At 53.7% G+C, this 12,859-nt stretch overlaps 1 protein-coding gene across 2 annotated transcripts in view; it reads right to left on the bottom strand.

The window, feature by feature from the left end:
- The window catches only part of ST6GALNAC4 (ST6 N-acetylgalactosaminide alpha-2,6-sialyltransferase 4), a 266,878-nt gene that overhangs the window by 209,776 nt on the left and 44,243 nt on the right, over positions 1–12,859 (bottom strand). For both annotated transcript variants that reach the window (XM_069609108.1, XM_069609109.1), the window contains exon 2: positions 9,089–9,155. In XM_069609108.1, coding sequence (XP_069465209.1) covers positions 9,089–9,100 — 12 coding nt within the window. In that variant the 5' untranslated portion in view covers positions 9,101–9,155. The remainder of the gene's footprint in view (positions 1–9,088; positions 9,156–12,859) is intronic.

Below are 12,859 nucleotides of genomic sequence, written 5' to 3'. Positions count from 1 at the left end.
CTGGACAGTGGTAGAAGCTATGCCCGTCTCACGAAACACCGCCCTGGACAGGGGTAAAAGCTATGCCAGTCTCAGGAAACACCACCCTGGACAGGGGTAGAAACTATGCCAGTCTCAGGAAACACCGCCCTGGACAGTGGTAGAAGCTATGCCAGTCACAGTGGTAGAAGCTATGCCAGTCTCAGGAAACACTGCCCTGGACAGGGGTAGAAGCTATGCCAGTCACAGTGGTAGAAGCTATGCCAGTCACAGGAAACACCACCCTGGACAGGGGTAAAAGTGATGTCTGTCTCAGGAAACACCGCCCTGGACAGCGGTAGAAGCTATGCCCGTCTCAGGAAACACCGCCCTGGACAGGGGTAAAAGGTATGCCAGTCTCAGGAAACACCACCCTGGACAGGGGTAGAAACTATGCCAGTCTCAGGAAACACCGCCCTGGACAGTGGTAGAAGCTATGCCAGTCACAGTGGTAGAAGCTATGCCAGTCTCAGGAAACACCGCCCTGGACAGGGGTAGAAGCTATGCCAGTCACAGTGGTAGAAGCTATGCCAGTCACAGGAAACACCACCCTGGACAGGGGTAAAAGTGATGTCTGTCTCAGGAAACACCGCCCTGGACAGCGGTAGAAGCTATGCCCGTCTCAGGAAACACCGCCCTGGACAGGGGTAAAAGCTATGCCAGTCTCAGGAAACACCACCCTGGACAGGGGTAGAAACTATGCCAGTCTCAGGAAACACCGCCCTGGACAGTGGTAGAAGCTATGCCAGTCACAGTGGTAGAAGCTATGCCAGTCTCAGGAAACACCGCCCTGGACAGGGGTAGAAGCTATGCCAGTCACAGTGGTAGAAGCTATGCCAGTCTCAGGAAACACCGCCCTGGACAGGGGTAGAAGCTATGCCAGTCACAGTGGTAGAAGCTATGCCAGTCACAGGAAACACCACCCTGGACAGGGGTAAAAGTGATGTCTGTCTCAGGAAACACCGCCCTGGACAGCGGTAGAAGCTATGCTCGTCTCAGGAAACACCGCCCTGGACAGGGGTAAAAGCTATGCCAGTCTCAGGAAACACCACCCTGGACATGGGTAGAAACTATGCCAGTCTCAGGAAACACCGCCCTGGACAGTGATAGAAGCTATGCCAGTCACAGTGGTAGAAGCTATGCCAGTCTCAGGAAACACCGCCCTGGACAGGGGTAGAAGCTATGCCAGTCACAGTGGTAGAAGCTATGCCAGTCTCAGGAAACACCACCCTGGACAGGGGTAGAGTGCACCGGATCTAGGGACACCACCAAATGTAACCGGGCCTCTGAGACCAGGAACTGCAGCTGGTTTTGGAGACTCAGAAACCCTGACAATCCGCTGCCGTCAAGAACATGGAACCTTGGGGAACAGGGACAGGGGCCTATCCCCGGAGACCTTATACACCATCGGGTGATCAGGCCGGAGGAAACCCAGGAAGATGCTACAGAACGCAGGCCAGATGAGGCCCTTGAGCCGCACTCCATGCAGGAACCTTCTAGAAACAGCCATCCATGGCATTAAAGGGCCCTGCCAAGCTGAGGGGCCACCCATCGAGAGCATCAAAGGGGGGGGGGGGCTGCCAAGCTGAGGGGCCATCCATCGAGAGCACCAAAGGGCGCCTGCCAAGCTGAGGGGCCACCCATCGAGAGCACCAAAGGGCCCCTGTCAAGCTGAGGGGCCACCCATCGAGAGCACCAAAGGGCGCCTGCCAAGCTGAGGAGCCATCCATCGAGAGCACCAAAGGGCCCCTGCCAAGCTGAGGGGCCAACCATCGAGAGCATCAAAGTGCCCCTGCCAAGCTGAAGCGCCACCCATCGAGAGCACCAAAGGGCGCCTGCCAAGCTGAGGGAACATCCATCGAGAGCACCAAAGGGGGGCCCCTGCCAAGCTGAGGGGCCATCCATCGAGAGCACCAAAGGGGGGCCCCTGCCAAGCTGAGGGGCCATCCATCGAGAGCATCAAAGGGGGCGCCTGCCAAGCTGAGGGGCCATCCATCGAGAGCACCAAAGGACGCCTGCCAAGCAAGCTGAGGGGCCACTCATCGAGAGCACCAAAGGGCGCCTGCCAAGCAAGCTGAGGGGCCACCCATCGAGAGCACCAAAGGGCGCCTGCAAGCTGAGGGGCCACCCATCGAGAGCACCAAAGGGCGCCTGCCGAGCAAGCTGAGGGGCCACCCATCGAGAGCACCAAAGGGCGCCTGCCAAGCAAGCTGAGGGGCCACCCATCGAGAGCACCAAAAGGCGCCTGCCAAGCGGATTGGCCACCCATCGAGAGCACCAAAGGACGCCTGCCAAGCTGAGGGGTCACCCATCGAGAGCACCAAAGGGCCCCTGCCAAGCTGAGGGGCCACCCATCGAGAACATCAAAGGGCCCCTACAAAGCAAGCTGAGGGGCCACCCATCGAGAGCACCAAAGGACGCCTGCCAAGCTGAGGGGCCACCCATTGAGAGCATTAAAGGGCCCCTGCCAAGCAAGCCGAGGGCCACCCATCGAGAGCACCAAAGGGCGCCTGCCAACCTGAGGGGCACCCATCGAGGGCATTAAAGGGCCCCTGCCAAGCTGAGGGGCCACCCATTGAGAGCACCAAAGGGCCCCTGCCAAGCTGAGGGGCCACCCATTGAGAGCATCAAAGGGCCCCTGCCAAGCAAGCTGAGGGGCCGCCCATCGAGAGCACCAAAGGAAGCCTGCCAACCTGAGGGGCACCCATCGAGGGCATTAAAGGGCCACTGCCAAGCTGAGGGGCCACCCACCGAGAGAACGAAAGGGAGGCCCCTGCCAAACTGAGGGGCCACTCATTGAGAGCACCAAAGGGCCCCTGCCAAACTGAGGCATCAAAGGGCCCCTGCCAAGCTGAGGGGCCAACCATCATGAGCACCAAAGGGCCCCTGGCAAGCTGGGGACTTCAGTAGACCAGTGAAGCAGTGCTGTGTGCGTTGTATGTTGTTGTTATGACGCCAGGCGCCGGTGGCAGGACGTCCTGTGTGTAAAGGAAGAAAGGCTGATCAAATAAGCGGCACCCTTCGGGCGGGGCAGCCCTTGCACCAACCACAGCGGGTGGGGGGTTTATTTGGGTAAACTCTGCCCGGCACCCAAGCACCTCGCGGGAGGGCGGTGAGAGTATCTGCTGACGTCATGTACACACTGAATTTACCTTCTAAGGCTGATCAAATCAGCACCATTGACTTTCGTGACAGTAGTGATTTATAGCGCAATGAAGGACACACGCGTGTAGCAAGCACTATATAAAGGATAAGCCACTAACTGTGAAGAGAGCTGAGGGGGGTGGGCGGGGGTGCGGGTGAGGTGGTGAGAGTGAGTGTACAATATTGCCTTATACATGGAACGTAAGGGAAATTGCATCGGCAATAGTTTAGAACAAGATGCAAAGCGGAGCTTGGCTGAATTGGGTCGTATACAGAGTTGAGAATATGGCATAGGCTGGCAAAGCTCAAACTGCAGGGATATGCAAAATGGCAGTCTCCAATGACACTCTTTCTCTCCATTAGAGCATGTTGCTATTCCCACTGTCATGACATGCCTGCCCCCTTCATCTCCAGGAGAGGGTGCCCCTAGTCACACTGTCATGACATGAGTGCTCTCCATCCCTCCAATAGAGCCTGTTGCTATTCCCACTGTCATGACATGCCTGCCCCCTTCATCTCCAGGAGAGGGTGCCCCTAGTCACACTGTCATGACATGAGTGCTCTCCATCCCTCCAATAGAGCCTGTTGCTATTCCCACTGTCATGACATGCCTGCCCCCTTCATCTCCAGGAGAGGGTGCCCCTAGTCACACTGTCATGACATGCCTGCCCCCTTCATCTCCAGGAGAGGGTGCCCCTAGTCACACTGTCATGACATGCCTGCCCCCTTCATCTCCAGTGGAGGGTGCCCCTAGTCACACTGTCATGACATGCCTGCCCCCTTCATCTCCAGGAGAGGGTGCCCCTAGTCACACTGTCATTACATGAGTGCTCTCCATCCCTCCAATAGAGCCTGTTGCTATTCCCACTGTCATGACATGCCTGCCCCCTTCATCTCCAGGAGAAGGTGCCCCTAGTCACACTGTCATGACATGCCTGCCCCCTTCATCTCCAGGAGAGGGTGCCCCTAGTCACACTGTCATGACATGAGTGCTCTCCATCCGTCCAATAGAGCCTGTTGCTATTCCCACTGTCATGACATGCCTGCCCCCTTCATCTCCAGTGGAGGGTGCCCCTAGTCCCACTGTCATGACATGCCTGTCCCCTTCATCTCCAGGAGAAGGTGCCCCTAGTCACACTGTCATGACATGAGTGCTCTCCATCCGTCCAATAGAGCCTGTTGCTATTCCCACTGTCATGACATGCCTGCCCCCTTCATCTCCAGGAGAAGGTACCCCTAGTCACACTGTCATGACATGCCTGCCCCCTTCATCTCCAGTGGAGGGTGCCTCTAGTCACACTGTCATGACATGCCTGCCCCCTTCATCTCCAGGAGAAGGTGCCCCTAGTCACACTGTCATGACATGCCTGCCCCCTTCATCTCCAGGAGAGGGTGCCCCTAGTCACACTGTCATGACATGAGTGCTCTCCATCCCTCCAATAGAGCCTGTTGCTATTCCCACTGTCATGACATGCCTGCCCCCTTCATCTCCAGGAGAGGGTGCCCCTAGTCACACTGTCATGACATGAGTGCTCTCCATCCCTCCAATAGAGCCTGTTGCTATTCCCACTGTCATGACATGCCTGCCCCCTTCATCTCCAGGAGAAGGTGCCCCTAGTCACACTGTCATGACATGCCTGCCCCCTTCATCTCCAGGAGAGGGTGCCCCTAGTCACACTGTCATGACATGAGTGCTCTCCATCCGTCCAATAGAGCCTGTTGCTATTCCCACTGTCATGACATGCCTGCCCCCTTCATCTCCAGTGGAGGGTGCCCCTAGTCCCACTGTCATGACATGCCTGTCCCCTTCATCTCCAGGAGAAGGTGCCCCTAGTCACACTGTCATGACATGCCTGCCCCCTTCATCTCCAGGAGAGGGTGCCCCTAGTCACACTGTCATGACATGAGTGCTCTCCATCCCTCCAATAGAGCCTGTTGCTATTCCCACTGTCATGACATGTCTGCCCCCTTCATCTCCAGGAGAAGGTGCCCCTAGTCACACTGTCATGACATGCCTGCCCCCTTCATCTCCAGGAGAGGGTGCCCCTAGTCACACTGTCATGACATGAGTGCTCTCCATCCCTCCAATAGAGCCTGTTGCTATTCCCACTGTCATGACATGCCTGCCCCCTTCATCTCCAGGAGAGGGTGCCCCTAGTCACACTGTCATGACATGAGTGCTCTCCATCCCTCCAATAGAGCCTGTTGCTATTCCCACTGTCATGACATGCCTGCCCCCTTCATCTCCAGGAGAAGGTGCCCCTAGTCACACTGTCATGACATGCCTGCCCCCTTCATCTCCAGGAGAGGGTGCCCCTAGTCACACTGTCATGACATGAGTGCTCTCCATCCGTCCAATAGAGCCTGTTGCTATTCCCACTGTCATGACATGTCTGCCCCCTTCATCTCCAGGAGAAGGTGCCCCTAGTCACACTGTCATGACATGCCTGCCCCCTTCATCTCCAGGAGAAGGTGCCCCTAGTCACACTGTCATGACATGCCTGCCCCCTTCATCTCCAGGAGAGGGTGCCCCTAGTCACACTGTCATGACATGAGTGCTCTCCATCCCTCCAATAGAGCCTGTTGCTATTCCCACTGTCATGACATGCCTGCCCCCTTCATCTCCAGGAGAAGTTGCCCCTAGTCACACTGTCATGACATGCCTGCCCCCTTCATCTCCAGGAGAGGGTGCCCCTAGTCACACTGTCATGACATGAGTGCTCTCCATCCGTCCAATAGAGCCTGTTGCTATTCCCACTGTCATGACATGCCTGCCCCCTTCATCTCCAGTGGAGGGTGCCTCTAGTCACACTGTCATGACATGCCTGCCCCCTTCATCTCCAGGAGAAGGTGCCCCTAGTCACACTGTCATGACATGCCTGCCCCCTTCATCTCCAGGAGAGGGTGCCCCTAGTCACACTGTCATGACATGAGTGCTCTCCATCCCTCCAATAGAGCCTGTTGCTATTCCCACTGTCATGACATGTCTGCCCCCTTCATCTCCAGGAGAAGGTGCCCCTAGTCACACTGTCATGACATGCCTGCCCCCTTCATCTCCAGGAGAGGGTGCCCCTAGTCACACTGTCATGACATGAGTGCTCTCCATCCCTCCAATAGAGCCTGTTGCTATTCCCACTGTCATGACATGCCTGCCCCCTTCATCTCCAGGAGAGGGTGCCCCTAGTCACACTGTCATGACATGAGTGCTCTCCATCCCTCCAATAGAGCCTGTTGCTATTCCCACTGTCATGACATGCCTGCCCCCTTCATCTCCAGGAGAAGGTGCCCCTAGTCACACTGTCATGACATGCCTGCCCCCTTCATCTCCAGGAGAGGGTGCCCCTAGTCGCACTGTCATGACATGAGTGCTCTCCATCCCTCCAATAGAGCCTGTTGCTATTCCCACTGTCATGACATGCCTGCCCCCTTCATCTCCAGGAGAAGGTGCCCCTAGTCACACTGTCATGACATGCCTGCCCGCTTCATCTCCAGGAGAGGGTGCCCCTAGTCACACTGTCATGACATGCCTGCCCCCTTCATCTCCAGTGGAGGGTGCCCCTAGTCACACTGTCATGACATGCCTGCCCCCTTCATCTCCAGGAGAGGGTGCCCCTAGTCACACTGTCATTACATGAGTGCTCTCCATCCCTCCAATAGAGCCTGTTGCTATTCCCACTGTCATGACATGCCTGCCCCCTTCATCTCCAGGAGAAGGTGCCCCTAGTCACACTGTCATGACATGCCTGCCCCCTTCATCTCCAGGAGAGGGTGCCCCTAGTCGCACTGTCATGACATGAGTGCTCTCCATCCCTCCAATAGAGCCTGTTGCTATTCCCACTGTCATGACATGCCTGCCCCCTTCATCTCCAGGAGAAGGTGCCCCTAGTCACACTGTCATGACATGCCTGCCCCCTTCATCTCCAGGAGAGGGTGCCCCTAGTCGCACTGTCATGACATGCCTGCCCCCTTCATCTCCAGGAGAGGGTGCCCCTAGTCACACTGTCATGACATGAGTGCTCTCCATCCGTCCAATAGAGCCTGTTGCTATTCCCACTGTCATGACATGTCTGCCCCCTTCATCTCCAGGAGAGGGTGCCCCTAGTCACACTGTCATGACATGAGTGCTCTCCATCCCTCCAATAGAGCCTGTTGCTATTCCCTGCCTGCCCCCTTCATCTCCAGGAGAAGGTGCCCCTAGTCACACTGTCATGACATGCCTGCCCCCTTCATCTCCAGGAGAGGGTGCCCCTAGTCACACTGTCATGACATGAGTGCTCTCCATCCGTCCAATAGAGCCTGTTGCTATTCCCACTGTCATGACATGCCTGCCCCCTTCATCTCCAGTGGAGGGTGCCTCTAGTCACACTGTCATGACATGCCTGCCCCCTTCATCTCCAGGAGAAGGTGCCCCTAGTCACACTGTCATGACATGCCTGCCCCCTTCATCTCCAGGAGAGGGTGCCCCTAGTCACACTGTCATGACATGAGTGCTCTCCATCCCTCCAATAGAGCCTGTTGCTATTCCCACTGTCATGACATGTCTGCCCCCTTCATCTCCAGGAGAAGGTGCCCCTAGTCACACTGTCATGACATGCCTGCCCCCTTCATCTCCAGGAGAGGGTGCCCCTAGTCACACTGTCATGACATGAGTGCTCTCCATCCCTCCAATAGAGCCTGTTGCTATTCCCACTGTCATGACATGCCTGCCCCCTTCATCTCCAGGAGAGGGTGCCCCTAGTCACACTGTCATGACATGAGTGCTCTCCATCCCTCCAATAGAGCCTGTTGCTATTCCCACTGTTATGACATGCCTGCCCCCTTCATCTCCAGGAGAAGGTGCCCCTAGTCACACTGTCATGACATGCCTGCCCCCTTCATCTCCAGGAGAGGGTGCCCCTAGTTGCACTGTCATGACATGAGTGCTCTCCATCCCTCCAATAGAGCCTGTTGCTATTCCCACTGTCATGACATGCCTGCCCCCTTCATCTCCAGGAGAAGGTGCCCCTAGTCACACTGTCATGACATGCCTGCCCGCTTCATCTCCAGGAGAGGGTGCCCCTAGTCACACTGTCATGACATGCCTGCCCCCTTCATCTCCAGTGGAGGGTGCCCCTAGTCACACTGTCATGACATGCCTGCCCCCTTCATCTCCAGGAGAGGGTGCCCCTAGTCACACTGTCATTACATGAGTGCTCTCCATCCCTCCAATAGAGCCTGTTGCTATTCCCACTGTCATGACATGCCTGCCCCCTTCATCTCCAGGAGAAGGTGCCCCTAGTCACACTGTCATGACATGCCTGCCCCCTTCATCTCCAGGAGAGGGTGCCCCTAGTCGCACTGTCATGACATGAGTGCTCTCCATCCCTCCAATAGAGCCTGTTGCTATTCCCACTGTCATGACATGCCTGCCCCCTTCATCTCCAGGAGAAGGTGCCCCTAGTCACACTGTCATGACATGCCTGCCCCCTTCATCTCCAGGAGAGGGTGCCCCTAGTCGCACTGTCATGACATGCCTGCCCCCTTCATCTCCAGGAGAGGGTGCCCCTAGTCACACTGTCATGACATGAGTGCTCTCCATCCCTCCAATAGAGCCTGTTGCTATTCCCACTGTCATGACATGCCTGCCCCCTTCATCTCCAGGAGAAGGTGCCCCTAGTCACACTGTCATGACATGCCTGCCCCCTTCATCTCCAGGAGAAGGTGCCCCTAGTCACACTGTCATGACATGCCTGCCCCCTTCATCTCCAGTGGAGGGTGCCCCTAGTCACACTGTCATGACATGCCTGCCCCCTTCATCTCCAGGAGAGGGTGCCCCTAGTCACACTGTCATGACATGCCTGCCCCCTTCATCTCCAGTAGAGGGTGCCCCTAGTCACACTGTCATGACAGAGATGCAGACAGATAGCTGACATGTTTGGTTACTTACAATTATTTTCATTCTCCGAGGTCTGCAGAGTTCATCAGGCTGCCCTCGACGGTTCTGGAGTTGAGGCCTGTGGAACCCAAGCAAAGAGTTACGCAAAGAGCAGCACATGTCACACAAGTTCTCTTCAGTTGCAGAGAGTTCTAGCGGCCGATTACGAGGACAGACCCCAGTCCTTCTGCTCGTAAACAGAACACCCAACACTAGGCCTCTACATGGCCAGCAGTCTCCTGCCCTTCCGGAAAAGCAAATACACACACCCTGCAGACAACTGCGCCCATGAGAAACAGAGCAGATGCCCAGCCATACCCCCAATGAACCAACCCGAGTGAACCAAGCACTCCCTAGAGCTCCTCGCTGACAGACAGCAAGCCAACACTGATGAATATAGCGCCTTGCTGACAGACAGCAAGCCAACACTGATGAATATAGCGCCTTGCTGACAAAGACAGCAAGCCAACACGGAAGGACATAGCGCCTTGCTGACAAAGACAGCAAACCAACACTGATGAATATAGCGCCTTGCTGACAAAGACAGCAAGCCAACACTAATGGACATAGCGCCTTGCTGACAAAGACAGCAAGCCAACACGGAAGGACATAGCGCCATTTTGACAAAGACAGCAAACCAACACTGATGAATATAGCGCCTTGCTGACAGACAGCAAGCCAACACTGATGAATATAGCGCCTTGCTGACAAAGACAGCAAGCCAACACGGAAGGACATAGCGCCTTGCTGACAAAGACAGCAAACCAACACTGATGAATATAGCGCCTTGCTGACAAAGACAGCAAGCCAACACTAATGGACATAGCGCCTTGCTGACAAAGACAGCAAGCCAACACGGAAGGACATAGCGCCATTTTGACAAAGACAGCAAACCAACACTGATGAATATAGCGCCTTGCTGACAAAGACAGCAAGCCAACACTGATGAATATAGCGCCTTGCTGACAAAGACAGCAAGCCAACACGGAAGGACATAGCGCCTTGCTGACAAAGACAGCAAACCAACACTGATGAATATAGCGCCTTGCTGACAAAGACAGCAAGCCAACACTAATGGACATAGCGCCTTGCTGACAAAGACAGCAAGCCAACACGGAAGGACATAGCGCCATTTTGACAAAGACAGCAAACCAACACTGATGAATATAGCGCCTTGCTGACAAAGACAGCAAGCCAACACTGATGAATATAGCGCCTTGCTGACAAAGACAGCAAACCAACACGGATGGACATAGCGACTTGCTGACAAAGACAGCAAGCCAACACTGATGGACATAGCGCCTTGCTGACAAAGAGAACAAACCAACACTGATGGACATAGCGCCTTGCTGACAAAGACAGCAAACCAACACTGATGAATATAGCGCCTTGCTGACAAAGACAGGAAACCAACACTGATGAATATAGCGCCTTGCTGACAAAGAGAACAAACCAACACTGATGGACATAGCGCCTTGCTGACAAAGACAGCAAGCCAACACTGATGGACATAGTGCCTTGCTGACAAAGACAGCAAGCCAACACTAATGAATATAGCGCCTTGCTTACAAAGACAGCAAACCAACACGGATGGACATAGCACCTTGCTGACAAAGACAGCAAGCCAACACTGATGGACATAGCGGCTTGCTGACAAAGAGAACAAACCAACACTGATGGACATAGTGCCTTGCTGACGAAGACAGCAAACCAACACTGATGGACATAGCGCATTGCTGACAAAAGAAAACAAACCAACACTGATGAATATAGCGCCTTGCTGACAAAGACAGCAAACCAACACTGATGGACATAGCGCCTTGCTGACAAAGAGAACAGACCAACACTGATGGACATAGCGCCTCGCTGACAAAGAGAACAGACCAACACTGATGGACATAGCGCCTTGCTGACAAAGAGAACAAACCAACACTGATGGACATAGTGCCTTACTGACAAAGAGAACAAACCAACACTGATTAATATAGTGCCTCGCTGACAAAGACAGCAAACCAACACTGATGGACATAGCGCCTTGCTGACAAAGAGAACAGACCAACACTGATGGACATAGCGCCTTGCTGACAAAGACAGCAAACCAACACTGATGGACATAGCGCCTTGCTGGCAAAGAGAACAAACCAACACTGATTAATATAGTGCCTCGCTGACAAAGACAGCAAACCAACACTGATGGACATAGCACCTTGCTGACAAAGACAGCAAACCATCACTGATGAATATACCGCCTTGCTGACAAAGACAGCAAACCAACACTGATGGACATAGCGCCTTGCTGATAAAGAGAACAAACCAACACTGATGGACATAGCGCCTTACTGACAAAGAGAACAAACCAACACTGATGGACATAGCACCTTGCTGACAAAGACAGCAAACCAACACTGATGTATATAGCGCTTTGCTGACAAAGAGAACAAACCAACACTGATGGATATAGCGCCTCGCTGGCAAAGCCAAGAAACCAACACTGATGAATATAGTGCTTAGCTGAAAAATACAGCAATCCGACACTGATGGCCATAGCGCCTTGCTGACAAAAAAGCAAACCAGCATTAATTAATATAGGGCCTTGCTGATAAAAACAGCCAACCAACATTAATCAAAATAGTGCCTTACTGGCAAACACAGACAAACAACCCTGATAAAGTACTGGCAAAACATCTTGGCCACTTGCCATGAATGTAAAAATGCTACCACCTTGGAGGACATGATACCGAGTACTTTTATACTCCTGGTACCTAGACCGGAAGGCCGCCCGCACTTTAACAATACAGGGCTGAGTAAACAATAAGTGGAATCGGTTTTTCCCCACACCGGTACAGGTCATGTTTAATTCATCAAAAGCATTCAGTGCAGGCTGGCATATGAGAGTGCAGCCGATCCTGGCCCGGATGCCTCTCTCCATACCTGCTTTGCTTGGAATCATGTGGCTTTCTTGCAACATACAGCAGACACTGGCCCACAACGTCCACAGGTCACCAGCCTCAGCTCTTAATATAGGCAAACAGGTTCATGCCACGTATGTAATTTATATGTAATTTTCCCTCCAGTTGCACACTCCGATACTTTTTGCTGCTGTTTAATACACCTTAGTCTGACTTTGCTAGAGAAGCTGCCCTCCTCTGGGCTCTCGCTCCCTTTTTATGGAGACACTGACATGCCCTTAAGACAGTCAGTACTGGGAGACTTGGTTTCCCTTAGTCCTTTTCCTATGTTGCAACTTTTGTGCAACATGTAACCAGTGTGCCATGCATCTTCCAGTACAGCATACTTGGGTCTGTAGTCAATTACAAAGGTCCTAGATACTCTCGCAGGACGTTTCGGGAGAAGTGCAGATGTGTCATGGACAGGGCTGGTGGCAGCTTATCTTGTCATATAATTGTAACCCTTTCCTGCCATTTTAACCACGCTTACCGCATTTAGCACGAATAGTTTGAGTTCAATAGGGCCATGCTGAAGATAGAGCAGGCAGAGAAACAGAAGGACAGGGATCACCAGTTGGAACTGGCCAAGCTTCAAGTTAACTTTCCAATGGATCTAAGGGTCCTGGACATGGGTCTGGGTCCTCCTCTCATCCAAGGTTTCCTAAACATCTTCTCAATGTGTATGATGAAATGATTGACATTATGGACTGGCTGAATACATCTGAGTATGCATGCGAAGTTCATCAGGTTGACAATGCTGATAAAATTGCCTGGTTACTCAGCAGACTGCCCCATTCTGGCTGCAGAGCCATTATGGAAATGTAAAAGGCTGAGA

Source organism: Ambystoma mexicanum, chromosome 8 (genome assembly GCF_040938575.1).
Source record: "Ambystoma mexicanum isolate Mex_15411 chromosome 8, UKY_AmexF1_1, whole genome shotgun sequence".
Classification (NCBI taxonomy): Eukaryota; Metazoa; Chordata; class Amphibia; order Caudata; family Ambystomatidae; genus Ambystoma; species Ambystoma mexicanum.
This window is presented reverse-complemented; position numbering and strand designations above follow the sequence as displayed.